This window comes from Trachypithecus francoisi, unplaced genomic scaffold (genome assembly GCF_009764315.1).
Source record: "Trachypithecus francoisi isolate TF-2019V2 unplaced genomic scaffold, Tfra_2.0 Lachesis_group2, whole genome shotgun sequence".
Lineage (NCBI taxonomy): Eukaryota > Metazoa > Chordata > Mammalia > Primates > Cercopithecidae > Trachypithecus > Trachypithecus francoisi.
This window is the reverse complement of record NW_022681465.1, coordinates 114845491-114859291: the sequence shown is the minus strand read 5'-3', so window position 1 is coordinate 114859291 and position 13801 is coordinate 114845491. Positions and strand designations below refer to the sequence as shown.

Sequence of the window (13801 nt, the reverse complement as noted above, 5' to 3'; positions counted from 1 at the left end):
TAGGCTCAGGCACACTGTCACTCCTACCCACATTTCCGATTTTAGGTACATCATCACAGCTGCTCTCAGTGAGCAAGTTCATGTACACACACGTCTCCATCTCCTCCTGTCTGCGAGTAAAGCTCTCCAGGGTTCCTTCTCATCTGTATGCCCTATAACTGACCCCCAGAGTCGCTGTTCCAAATGTACTATGCCCCCAAATAGTAAATATTTCTCTTCCCTGCTCTTACCTTTTCTCCCAGCAAGTCACCTCTGGTAACCTTCCTGATGTTAGAGATGTTGTCCCTATTCCATCGTCATGTCTCCAGTGCAGAAAAGGGCTTTTCAGGTCACCTTTGATGACCCCCGGACAGCCACCTGGTGGTCCTCCTTGAACCGAGGAATTTGCTTGCAGCAGCATGAAGGGGAATAAAAGAGTGAGGTGAGATTGGTGGGCTGCAGGTTTCCCAAGTGTGACTCAACTAATCCCCAAACCTAAATTATAGGCTGATGTGCAAAGCCTTCACCACGAAGGCCCTTGACAAATATTTAGATTGGTTTTAAATCATCAAAGAATTGTTTGTAGGAAGGCATAATAATTATATATGTGTTCTCAGGATGAGTGGATAGCTGCTAGATTTTCTTTCTTTTTTTAGATTAAGAGATATAATACATATACAAAAGAGAAAATTAAAGTATATGGTAGAACGCAGGGCTCAACAAACTTCTTCTGTAACTAGCTAGATAATAAATATTCTCATCTTTGGCGGGCCATACAATGCCATAACTGTTCGATTCTGCCACTGTAGTGGGAAAGCAGCTATAGATGATAGGTAAGTGAATGGGTATGGCTGTTCTCCAGTAAGACTTCATTTACAAAAACAGTCAGCAGGCCAGATTTGGCCTGTGTGGCCATAGCTTTCCCATAGTGTCTTAGTCCATTTGTGATGCTATAAGAAAATACCACAGACTTGGTAATTTACAAATAATAGAAATCTATTTCTCACCATTCTGGAGGTTGGAAAGTCCAAGATCAAAGTACTGGCAGGTTGGGTGTGTCTGGTGTGGGCCTGGTCTCTGCTTTCAAGATGGCGGCATGGACACTGTTTTCTCTGGAAGTGAGAAAAGCTGCATCTTCACATGACACCACAGGTAGAAGGGGTGAACTCATCCCCTGAAGCCCTTTTATAAGGCACTAATCTATTCATGAGAGCACAGCCCTCATGGCCTAATCACCTCCTAAAGCCTCCACCTCTTCATACTGTTGCACTGGGGATTAAGTTTCAACACAGACTTTGAAGGAGACAAAAACTTTCAAACCATAGCACATAGAGTTGAAAACTCATAAAGCAAATACGAAATCAATCACTAAGTCAAGAAAGAGAATATGGCGAGTACTCACAGGACTTAGACATAAGAATAGTAGAATTCCAGAGAAGGTTGGATGCTCAACTCCAGTAGGTTTGCTATGCCAAAGTCAGGATCCTAATTGGGAACGAATAGGAGCCTGATACTTGAAATAGGGATATCCGTGTTGATGCGCTAAAAAATCTTGCATTCTCAGATTGCTCTGAACCTCCTGGGTCTGCAGAAGTGGCCCATTCTTCCCTGTTAAAAGTCAGTGCTGGCCGGGCGCGGTGGCTCAAGCCTGTAATCCCAGCACTTTGGGAGGCCGAGATGGGCGGATCACGAGGTCAGGAGATCGAGACCATCCTGGCTAACACAGTGAAACCCCGTCTCTACTAAAAAATACAAAAAACTAGCCGGGCGCGGTGGCGGGCGCCTGTAGTCCCAGCTACTCGGGAGGCTGAGGCAGGAGAATGGCGTAAACCCAGGAGGCGGAGCTTGCAGTGAGCTGAGATCCGGCCACTGCACTCCAGCCTGGGCGACAGAGCGAGACTCCGTCTCAAAAAAAAAAAAAAAAAAGTCAGTGCTGCTTCCATGCTTGAAGATGTAAAGAAGATCCGGAGGCTTCTCCTTTAAAGAAAGCATGCACCCTTCTCAAGATCAATCCCTTCTTCCCCAATCCCAAGACCAGTAACTAGGGTCAAGGTACAATGTAATCTGGCCAGGCAAGTGCTGGGCATCTTAAGGGAAGGAAAGAACCGTAGGCAAAGGAACTGCAGGACCTTGGCAACAAATACTTGCAGGACGGTTCTGCAGATGGCCTTGGACCAACCCAGTTCTCTCCTCTTTCTCACTTGCAGTTCTCAAGAAAAACCATAGAATGTGGTGGGAACACAACAACGTGAGATAAGGAGAAACTGGCTGGAAAGGCCTGGGCTCTGTTCCAGTTCCCCCTGCCCCAGAAACAGGATGTCCTTCGTGTCTTATTCCAGTGAGTCACGTTGCCCTGGGGCATAAAACCCAGGATGCACTTTCTTTCATGGCCATTTGGCTTCAGTCCAAGTGGGGCATACACACAGCCAGACTCCAATCCAACCTCAGGCGGCTTTCCTGAGTCCTGGGGATTAGCTTCCAACGAATTCCAGGCTTCCATTGTGTAGGGGTGGCCTGCCCCTCCACACTTGTGGGTGTTTCTCGTTAGGTGAAGACGAAAGACTTGAGAAAAGGAATAAAACACAGAGACAAAGTGTAGAGAAAGAAAAGCGGGGCCCAGGGGACCGGCGCTCAGCTTACAGAGGACCCACGCCGGCACCGGCCTCTGAGTTCCCTTAGTATTTATTGACAATTATCTTTACCATCAAAAAGATAAGGGAGTGACTGGATAATAGGATTATGGTAGGGAGGAAATCAGCAGCAAGACATATGGACAAAAATCCCTGTGACATGAATAAGTTTAAAGGAAAATGCTGTGCCTTGAGATGCATATGCGAACATCTCCATAAACCTTTTAGCAGTATTGCTCCAGCAAGCCCCACCTTATTCCTAAAGGTGGTTTTCTCCTTGCTCAGTAAACAGAACGCACAATGGGTGTTACCCGGAGATGTTCCATTGCCCAGGGAGGGGCAGGAGACAAATGTTTTTCTCTTTCTTGAGATTTAAGAGAATGTTGATGACCTCTAACCATAAGCAGCCTTTAGGCACTTGTTTAACAAAGCACATTCTGCACCGCCCAAAATCCTTTTAACCTAAGTCACCTTTGCACATGTCTCTTGCAAGGACAAAGTTGAAGGTAAGGTCACAGATTAACAGCATCTCAAATACAGAACTAAATGGAGTTTTTTATGTCTACTTCCTTCTATATAGACATGGTAACAAACTGATCTCTCGTTCTTTTCCCCACACATTGTCCCTTGCTGCCTATGAGTAAGTAATAAACCCTCTTCACGTAGTTTATATGTGGGTGTTCTGTCTCACCAGATTCAGACAGTGCGGTAACTAGAGCACAGTCAACAGTGAACCTGCTTCACAGCACTGGCAGGAGCTGAAAGAGGAAACATGGCTGGATCGCAAAGGTGCTCATCAAGGGCTGTGCAACAGAAGCCTGGGGAGGGCGAGTTTATTGATATGGGAGCACTCTGCTGTGACACAGGATCTAACACCTGGCCAAGGCCCCTGGGAGACAAAGCTAACGTGCTGCTAGAGATGAAGCCTGGGGAAAGTGCCACTCACCCTGCATGAAGTGCACATGCTGGAAGTGCTGTGGAAAATGGCAGATGAGGGCAACATAAGACCCAGAAGGAGATATGCTAGAGGGGATGTGCTCTACAAGGCCAGGAAACTCATCAGCTGACTCTGCCTTGTGAGAGGGCCTAGAGGAGGCTCCATCCTCCAAGGAGATAAGGAAAGTGCTGACGAGAGGGTCACCAGCATCACCGAGAAGCTGGGTGGGGCCCATCCTCTAAGGCCAGCCATGACCACAGGAAAAGCTACTCAGGATTGAGACCCAGAGCGGGAAATGGCAAGAGAGCAGGTGTCAGCTTTGGTGTACACAGCCTTGTCACTTGGGCTGTAAAGTCTGGAAGACCCTGCAGTATTAGAGAGATCTGTGATGGGGCAAAAACACCATGAGAAGAATCTGTGCTTTGTTTCCCCACAATTCTACACTCTGCGGATCGAGAGGCTTAGGTCTCAGAGGGACGATGCAGAAAGACACAGAAAAAGTCCCATTAAACTTGAAGCTACAGCTGACCTGTTGCCCATTTATTTGGGTGCCTTGTGCCAAGAGATTAGAAGGCAAGAAAAAGAGTCAGAATCCTGCTGGAGGTGACTAGCCCTGATGATCAGGAGGAGGCCGGACTGCTGTTACATCATGGGGACACCGAAGATAAGCGAGACACTGAGCGACCAATTCAGGTGATCTTGGTACCCTCTTTCCCAGTTTTTTTTTTTTTTTCTTTGAGACAGAGTCTCGACCTGTCGCCCAGGCTGGAGTGCAATGGGGCAATTTCAACTCACTGCAACCTCCACCTCCTAGATTCAAGCGATTCTTCTGCCTCAGCCTCCCAAATAGCTGGGATTACAGGTGCACGCCACCACACCTGGCTAACTTTTTTGTATCTTTAGTAGAGATGGGGCTTCACCATGTTGGCCAGGCTTGTCTTGAACTCCTGAGCTCGTGATCTGCCTGCCTTGGCCTCCCAAAGTGCTGGGATTACAACCGTGAGCCTCAGTGCCCAGCCTCTTTCCCAGTCTTAACAGTAAATGGACAAGTAAGTAAACCGTGGCCTGAGAAGGACAGGGTGACTAGAGGCTTAGACCACACAGGGTTGAGGGCCTGGGTTACCTTCCCAGATGAGCCGCCAAGACCAGCAAAGGAGCTAGCCACAGGTGCAGAGAATCTAAGCTGGAAAGTAGAGGGAGATAGTGGGTACCAGCTGTGGCCTGGAAACCAGCTGCAGCAGAAGGTGCCAAACCTCATCCCATTAACCTATCTCCTCTTCAGGAAAAGAGACCAGCCAGAAACCTGGAAGAGTAGCTCCAGACGGCATGGGCTTACTGCAGTGGAAGGGTGGCCTGCAGTGGACATGGTGCTGTGCCACCCACATCCCACTTCAGGACCAGCACACTCACTGCTCAGCTGCCGGCTTACAGATGAGTCACCGTCTACAAACTGCCCTCAACCTAAGGAAGCTTCTTTCTCAAAGCTACATGCCTTCCCTGGGGTCAGCCTATCTCTAATGACTGGTCACCTTTGGAATATAAAGATCGGGACCTCCTAACTCAACTGGGACAACTGTGAAGGGTGACTTCAGACCCAGATTTCCTGAGAGGACCAGCTGAAGCAACAGGCGACTTCAGACACAGATTTCCTGACAGGACCAGCTGAAGCAGCACATCTGCTCACCTCAAGGTCCTCTTACTGGGAATGCTCCTTATGAAACTTCTTGCCACGTATATCAAAGTCCAGAATCTTTTTCCAGAGGCACCCAATGCACGGAGATCCGTTCCTGGGCTCTCTATTCTGTTCTGTTGGTTTACTTATCTATCCTTGCACCAACATCATGCTGTCTTAGTCACTATAGATTTACTGTCATATCTGTTAGAGCATGTGCTCCCACCTTATTCTTCTTCAAGTCACTTGGTGAGTGTTGGCTCTTTATAGTTTTATTATATTTTTTTTAGAATCAGCTTCTCAGTTTCTACAAAAAGCCCCATTGGGATTTTGTTTGTGATTGATCTAATGGATCAATTTGGAAAGAATGGGCCATATTTTTAATACTGAGTCTTTTACCCAATGAATTTGGTATCTTCATGTAGGTCTTCCTCAAGATATCTTAGCAAAGTTTTATCATTTTTACCATAAGGTAAAATAGTAGGAATGATAAAACTTTGCTAAGATATACTGTTGACAGAAACGTATTTGATTTTTTTACACTGATTTTATATCCATCAACTTTGCTAATGATTTACAGGTTATGTTGTGCATTTTCTCTTTCTTTCCTTTTTTTTTTTTTTTTGAGATAGGGTCTAGCTCTGTTGCCCAGGCCAAAGTGCAGTGGCACAGTCTTGGCTCACTGCAACCTCTGCCTCCTGGGCTCAAGCGATTCTTGCACCTCAGCCTCCTCAGTAGCTGGGACTACAGGCCTGCACCACAAAGCCTGGCTAATTTTTTTGTATTTTTTGTAGCGATGTTGTTTCACCATGTTGTTCAGGCTGATCTCAAATTCCTGAGCTTAAGTGATCTGCCCTCCTCGGCCTCCCAAAGTGCTGGGATTATAGGAGTAAGCCACCATGCTGGGCCTTATTTGGCATTTTCTTTCCTTTTTTTTTTTTTTTTTTGAGACGGAGCCTCACTCTGTCGCCCAAGCTGGAGTGCAGTGGTGAGATCTCGGCTCACTGTAACCTCTGCCTCCCGGGTTCAAGCAGTTCTCCTGTCTCCGCCTCCTGAGTAGCTGGAATTACAGGCATGCGCCAACATGCCCAACTAAGTTTTGTATTTTTAGTAGAGACGGGGTTTCACGACATTGGCCAGGCTGGTCTTGAACTCCTGACCTCAGGTGATCCACCCACTTTGGCCTACCAGAGTGCTGGGATTACAGACACATTTTCCATTTTCTACACATACAATGATAGCATCCACAAATAATGACGGGTTTGTTTGTTTGCTTTCTGCAATTCATTTATTTATCTTTCTTGTCTTAATGAACTAGATAAGCTATCCAGAAAAACATTGAGTAGCACTGAAAAAGGCTGAAGGTAAATGGAGAATAGCATAAGATACACTAGATTTTGTAAGGCCTTTTTGGCCGGAATAATGCTTTTAAATTTGTTTTAAATAAACTTAGAAATTTTTGATAGCTTTCTATAGAGAAGTAATGAGTTCAGTATTTCTAAGACTTTTCCATCTTCTGGGTGAATAATGAATTACAGGAGAATAAAGAGTGGGGGCCAATCTCATTCATGGACATAGACACAAAAAGCCTTTAAAAAATTGCGACAATGACCCAGAAAAGTATAATATATAAAAGGTTTTTCCCCCAATGAAAAAAGTAGCTTAAAGTTAAAGAAACTCTAAATGTAATTTTATATTACTATAAAAACCATGTAATCATCTCAAAAGAAGAATAAAAAGCAAATAAAATGCCCACCAAGAATGTGTGTGTGTGAATTTGATATGGAAAGGAACCATCTCAATCTAATGAAAAGTTGCTATCAACACCTGTTACGGACAGCATTCTTAACAGCAAATTGTTAACCATATTTCTTGTAAGATCTGACAAGACAATGTTGCCCACTATCACTGCTTCCATTTGTAGCTGTACTGGTCACCTTAGGGTAGCACACAGTAACAAAAGAAAAATAAATAAGATGTGTAAAGACCAAGAGGTGAAACAAGCCCATTATTATTTGCAGATGATACAATCTTTTACCTAGAAAGCCCCAAATAATTTAAAGACAGGAAATTAGACATGACAAGAGAATTTAGCAAGGTGACAACACATAAGATTAATATCTGAAAACCAGCAGCATTTCTTTACTCTAGCAACAATTAAAACTGTGTGTCCAATCTTGTAGCCACTAGCCAATGTGGCTATTAGGCACTGAAAATGTAACTAGTTCAAATTGAGATGAGCTCTAAGTGTAAAATATATATCAGTTATAAAACCTTGGTACAAGAAAAAAAAAGAAAACAAAATACTTCATTAATAATACTGCTATAGGCCAGGCACAGTGACTCAGGCCTGTAATCCCAGCACTTTGGGAGGTAGAGGCAGATGGCTCACCTGAGCCCAGGAGTTCAAGACCAGCCTGGGCAAAATTGCGAAGCTCCATCTCTACAAAAGGATAATAATAACAATATTGATATAAATTACATGTTTAAATGATATTTTTGATATATTAGATTAAATTAAAACAGAAAATGTTGAATTATACCCATGGGGAACTTCCAGAAGAACAGAGAGAGGACCTTGACACATTCTCTCCCAAAAGAAGCAACTAAAAAATAGCCAATTACTAAAAAGAATTACTTCAGAACTCTGGAAACCAACCAAAGGCGTACAACAAGCTGAAAAGCATTTATTCAAGAGAAACTACTGAACCTTGGTAAGATCAACAAAGTGTGTGACACATCGTCTTAGAACTGCTCCCGTTCTCACTCCCCCTGCCCCCGCCCCGGCTCCATGGTGCAATATTGGTGGGACTGGCTGCCTTACTGGTGCCCAAAGGCGCTGACATGATTTGGAGTTTCAAGGAAAAGCTCTATTCCCTTGGTTTTGTTGAAAACAATATTTGGTAGCAATCCAAGGCCAGCAGAGCACAGAATCTCCTAAGGCTGTGATAACACTTAGGGCAGGCGGGCAATCAACAAGACACTTCAAAGGGAGATCTAGGGAACAAGACAGGCCCCAGTTCACACTTGCGTCTGACCGACCTCGAGACCCTGTACAAGCAGGTAGTGAAAGCTGAGGCAGATTTGCTAACTCACTGAACTTTGAACACATTCCTCAACGCACACACAGTTTCCCTCGGCAATGGGTGGAAGCCTAGCCAGCTCAAATCGTTTAATCTTGTGTTAAAGAGAGCTGATGAAAAGGTCATTCCTTTAAGTGTCAAGCGATTCTTAAAAGGGACAACCTTGCTTGTGAAAATAAAAAGAAATTCTGGCCCGGGAGCGGTAGCTCACGTCTGTCATCCCGTACTTTGGGAGGCTGACGTGGGCAAATCGCCTCAGGTCAGGGGTTTGAGACCAGCCTGCCAACATGGCAAAATCCCGTCTCTACTAAAAATGCAAAAATTAGCCAGGCATAGTGGTGCATGTCTGTGATCCCAGCTACTCGGGAGGCTAAGGCAGGAGAATTGCTTGAACCCAGGAGGTGGAGGTTGCAATGAGCCGAAACCATGCTACTGCACTCCAGCCTGGGCGACAGAGTGAGATTCCGTCCAAAAAAAAAAAAAAGGAAAGAAAATAAAAAGAAATTCTGAATTGTAACGGATAATTTTTATGACACTTGCCACTGCTGTCTTTTGAAGTGGGTTTTGAAGAATTTTATTCTTTTACATAGATTTTGATCAAGAGATGTAATATAATACTGAAGAATGGAAAGTTATTCCTTGAAAGATGGTATTATGTGCTTCATTGGATCGAACTGGAAGATCAATTTTCAGTTATTAATTTTATGATAACGCATGTTCAATATACATGCAATATGTATATATAGTTATAGATGTGTGTATACATATATAGCTCATAATATTAATGTTGAGAGTATTTTCTCATTAATGAGTTAATAAAAGGAGAATGAAATCAGTTGATATGACCACTGTAGAAACTATGTAACAATGTAAATGGAACGTAGATTGTAACTGCAAGGAATTTTATAAGCAAATTCTGCAAAACTAGGAACTGTCAAGGAGAGCCAAGTCGTCAGGGAAATACAATTAAAGAGAGAGCATATAGATACTTAGAATTTATTTCAGATAGAACATGAACTGTTTTCAGTACAAGGATTTTCCCATGCAACATTTTTTTTTTTTTTTTTTTTTTGAGGCGGAGTCTCGCTCTGTCGCCCGGACTGGAGTGCAGTGGCCGGATCTCAGCTCACTGCAAGCTCCGCCTCCCGGGTTTACGCCATTCTCCTGCCTCAGCCTCCCGAGTAGCTGGGACTACAGGCGCCCGCCACCTCGCCCGGCTAGTTTTTTTGTATTTTTAGTAGAGACGGGGTTTCACCGTGTTCGCCAGGATGGTCTCGATCTCCTGACCTCGTGATCCGCCCGTCTCAGCCTCCCAAAGTGCTGGGATTACAGGCTTGAGCCACCGCGCCCGGCATGCAACTTTTTTTAATCTTAATATACGCAGTTGATTCTCATTATGTGGCATCAGTTAGGTTCGACAGAGTGCCTGTGAACCCCGAGTCTGTGCATACTGAACCACTACCTCCAGGGAGATACAGGGGGTACAGTTCCTGTGAGCCTCTGCTCATGACCCTTTCATCAGCTGTTCAGTATGTGACCTTTTTTGTCTGTGTTTCTGCTGAAAGACATCTTATTGAATATACATGGTTGATTCATTAATATTCACCTCCTGGCCAAGTGCACTATAACTCATGCTTGAATGGCGCTTATCTAACATGTATTTCTTCCGTAAGGCACATCACAGCTTCCTGCACTTGGGAACACGAGTCAGCCCTTCAGCACAGTGCTTGGGACCACTTTAAACAGTCAAGGCATCAACAGTGAACACAAACATGGGGAAAATGTGGCACTGAATAAACCGTGGAAAGGGCGCTGGTTTTGCGTGTGGCAGCTGAAACAGGATGGCAGAGGTTGCCTCATTTGGACTCGGCTGGGAATCTTTGCATTGAGCAACATTTTTTTTTTTTGCTGCTCTGCTCATGTCTGTGAATGACCATGTAAGTGACTCACGTATTGGATTGGGGTTGCAAATAAATTTTAGTGAGTAGGCAACTTTGTAAATACAAAATCCCCCCACTAATAATAAGGATTGACTGCTGGGCACGGTGGCTCATGCCTGTAATCCCAGCACTTTGGGAGGCCGAGGCGGACGGATCATGAGGTCAGGAGATCGAGACCATCCTGGCAAACACGGTGAAACCCTGTCTCTACCAAATAAAAATACAAAAAATTAGCCGGGCGTGGTGGCGGGTACCTGTAGTCCCAGCTACTCGGGAGACTGCGGCAGGAGAATGGCGTGAACCCGGGAGGCGGAGTTTGCAGTGAGCTGAGATCGCACCACTGCACTTCAGCCTGGGCGAAAGAGCGAGACTCCCTCTCAAAAAATAATAATAATTATTATTATTATTATAAGGATTGACTGTGTATAAATATTTATTGGGATGAACATATTTCCACAACATATTGAGAAGAAAAGTTATAACATTAAACTTAACTAACATCTTGAAAGTGTTGACCAAAACTAAGGCTGATTTGACAAAGTTGTATTGGAAACCAAATGTGAGGCTTGACCTGGGAAGACACACCAAAAAGGCTGGCACGTTCCAGAGAGTGCTACAAGGTGGAAGGCTTTTATAAGAAAGTTGAGAAGAGAGGGGACTCCTTCCCAGAGGAGTCGTACCCTCTGCACCGGAGGGTACAGTACAGAGGTTACAGTCATTGGCTACAGATGACAACATGCGGTTTACAATATTCTACATGCAGAACAGTCAGTAAAACTTCAGGATTCAGAAACAAATCAGTGTCTTGTTTAGCATCAGTGGGTTATGCATTAATCAGCATGTCAACAATATGAGGAACTCACAAGAAGATTCTTTGCTCAGGACAGAAGGTCATCAGGAACCACAAGACCTCCCCAGGCAGGTTAATTTGGAAGCCTGCCAAACGTGACCTGTAGGTATTAGAAGCATTCCCTTCGCAAATAGTGATAAGGCAAGGATGACCCTCATCATTACTTCTAAGGGAGACAAGGTGGTAAAATAGGAAAAAGAAGGCAGCTCTTGGATCTAGAAAAACCCTCACTGGTGGGGAACTGGAATGACTTTCAGGTGGAGGTGAAACACTGGCTGATGCAGTAGCTGGAGGCACTTGAATAGCATGGGGGCAATGGCAATTATAAGCATTGTGTAAGAGTTGTCTGCCTTTGATTATGTTTAAAACTTTGAGGCCAGGCTCACGCCTGTAATCTCAACACTTTGAGAAGCCATGGTGGGTGGATCATTTGAAGTCAGGAGTTCGAGACCAGCCTGACCAATATGGTGAAACTCTGTCTCTACTAAAAATGCAAAAAAATTAGCTGGGCATGGTGGTGCATGCCTGTAGTCCCAGATACTCAGGAGGCTGAGGCAAGAGAATCGCTTGAACCCAGGAGGTGGAGGTTGCAGTGAGCTGAGATCATGCCACTGCACTCCAGCGTGGGTGACAGTGTGAAACTCTGTCTCAAACAACAACAACAACAACAACAACAAACAAAAAAACAAAAAACTTTGAAGAAGGAAAATGACAAGCTCAAGTCAGTCAATTGTAAGTTAAAGCACACTGTAGAGGCAGAAGGCCTGCTGCAGCCATAGGGAACATCGTGTTGAAAATCAGACCAAGGATTTGTCAGGTGGCAAAGCTGCAGAGGAAACGGGATGCCGAGCCTCAGTGGTCTCCTATGCCAAGTTCAGACCTCTGAGAAGCACATCTCCAGTGTGTTTCATATATTGTCCTTCCAATCTTTCCTCAAGTCACTTATTCAGATGTTCACGTGGCCATGAAAATATGTAGGGTAGTTGTGGGTTTTTAAATATCTGCATAAATGGTTTTGTAAATCGCGAGTTTTTTTCTCCTCTCAACATTAAGTTTTTTAGGTCTGTTCATAGTGCTGTACACAAATCTAGTTCATAGCTTTTAACTGATATGTAGTATTCATGTATATTTTCTACTTACTCATTCCCCTAATGATGGATCTCTACACTGTTTCCAAGTTTTTCTTCCTATGACAAACAAAACTTCCTCGAGCACCCTCACAATTTCCTCATGGAGTTCAGTGAGACTTGCAGGAGGTTTTATCCCCTCCTTCACATGTCCGGCTTCCCCTTTTCCTTTAGCTTCAACTAAAATGTTACAGCTGCCAAGAGACCTTTTCTGACCAGCCCCCCTAAAACAAGCCCTCCTTCAGTCCCTGGTTTGTTTCTTTCATAGCACATGTAAAATGTTGAAGTATTTTATTTATTTCCATTTTTTTCTCTCTTCCACTGCAACCTAACCTCCATGGGGATAGGCACTTTGTCTTATATACTTTTGTATCTTTAGCATCAAGAACAGTATGTGGCATACGTAAGTGCCCAATAAATACAGAAGGAAAGAAGGAAGGAAGGAGGGAGTCTGTCGGTCAGCTGGAGTGCAGTGGTGCCATCTCGGTTCACTGCAACCTCTGCCTCCTGGGTTCAAGCAATTCTTGTGCCTCAGCCTCCTGATGTAGCTGTGATTACAGGTGTGTACCACCATGTCTGGCTAATTTTTCTAATTTTAGTAAAGACAGGGTTTTTCTATGTTGGCCAGGCTGGTCTCGAACTCCTGGCCTCAAGCAATCTGCCTGTCTCAGCCTCCCAAAGTGCTGGAATTACAGGTGTGAGCCACCACGCCCACCCAAAAGGAGAGAGTTCTTGAAAGAAAATTTGAGAATGATTCAAAGGAACTTGGTTGGTTGGGACCTAAGGAGAGAAAGGCCAGTAAGAAATGACCCTACTTAATGGGGAATGATTTGGCACCTTCAGAATTGTTAGTTCTGATGCTAAATTTTAAGCTGTTTTCACTTCTGTGCTGTACCCACCCTCCAGTATCTCAGTCCCCTTTTATCCTCAGTGATACGTTCCAAGACCCCCAGTGGGTGCCTGAAACCACAGACAGTACTGAACTCAGTTGGCATCGATTGGAATACGTTTCTGTTCATGTCTCCCACCCACAAACGTAATCCCTTTTCCATCTTCACTAAGCACTCATGGGGCACTGTGGCTGTAACTTATGCAGTTTGAGGTATGACAGCAAAACTAGCATGAATTTATTTTTTCTTCACAATTTTACAAATAGAAGACTTGCTCTCGTTGTAGATCTTAGCAATCTCAGGATATGATTTTACTTTCTTTCCTTAAGTTGAGAACTTTCACCTTTCCACTTTAAGGAAGCGCTTTGCAGCTTCTCTTTGGCATACCCAAATGGCCAGCATCACTGCTGTCATGCATTGGGGCAAGAATTATTATCAGTAAGGGTTACTTGAACACAAGCACTGTGATATTGTCCCAGTGGATCTGACAACCCAGATGGCTACTACGTGACTGTCAGGTAGGGGATACGGCATGGATACACTGGACAAAGGGAGGATTCACCACCTGGGGAGGAGGGAGCCAGGCCATGCAAGATTTCATGAAACTACTCCCGACAGCGGGCAATTTAAAACAGATGAGGTTTTATTTCTGGAATTGTCCATTTAATATTTTCTGACTGCAGTTGACTGCAG

The 13801-nt window shown here is 44.4% G+C and overlaps 1 protein-coding gene across 7 annotated transcripts in view; it reads left to right on the top strand.

The window, feature by feature from the left end:
• Positions 1-13801, top strand: part of CLK4 (CDC like kinase 4) — a 121026-nt gene that overhangs the window by 74436 nt on the left and 32789 nt on the right. Inside the window, exon 1 of one of the 7 annotated variants that reach the window (XM_033180210.1) lies at positions 9975-10238. The exons of 4 other annotated variants lie outside the window; for them this stretch is intronic. In XM_033180210.1, coding sequence (XP_033036101.1) covers positions 10231-10238 — 8 coding nt within the window. In that variant the 5' untranslated portion in view covers positions 9975-10230. Of the gene's footprint in view, positions 1-9974; positions 10239-13801 lie in introns of those variants that run through there. 2 more of the 7 variants (XR_004429917.1, XM_033180211.1) reach the window with 2 other exon arrangements.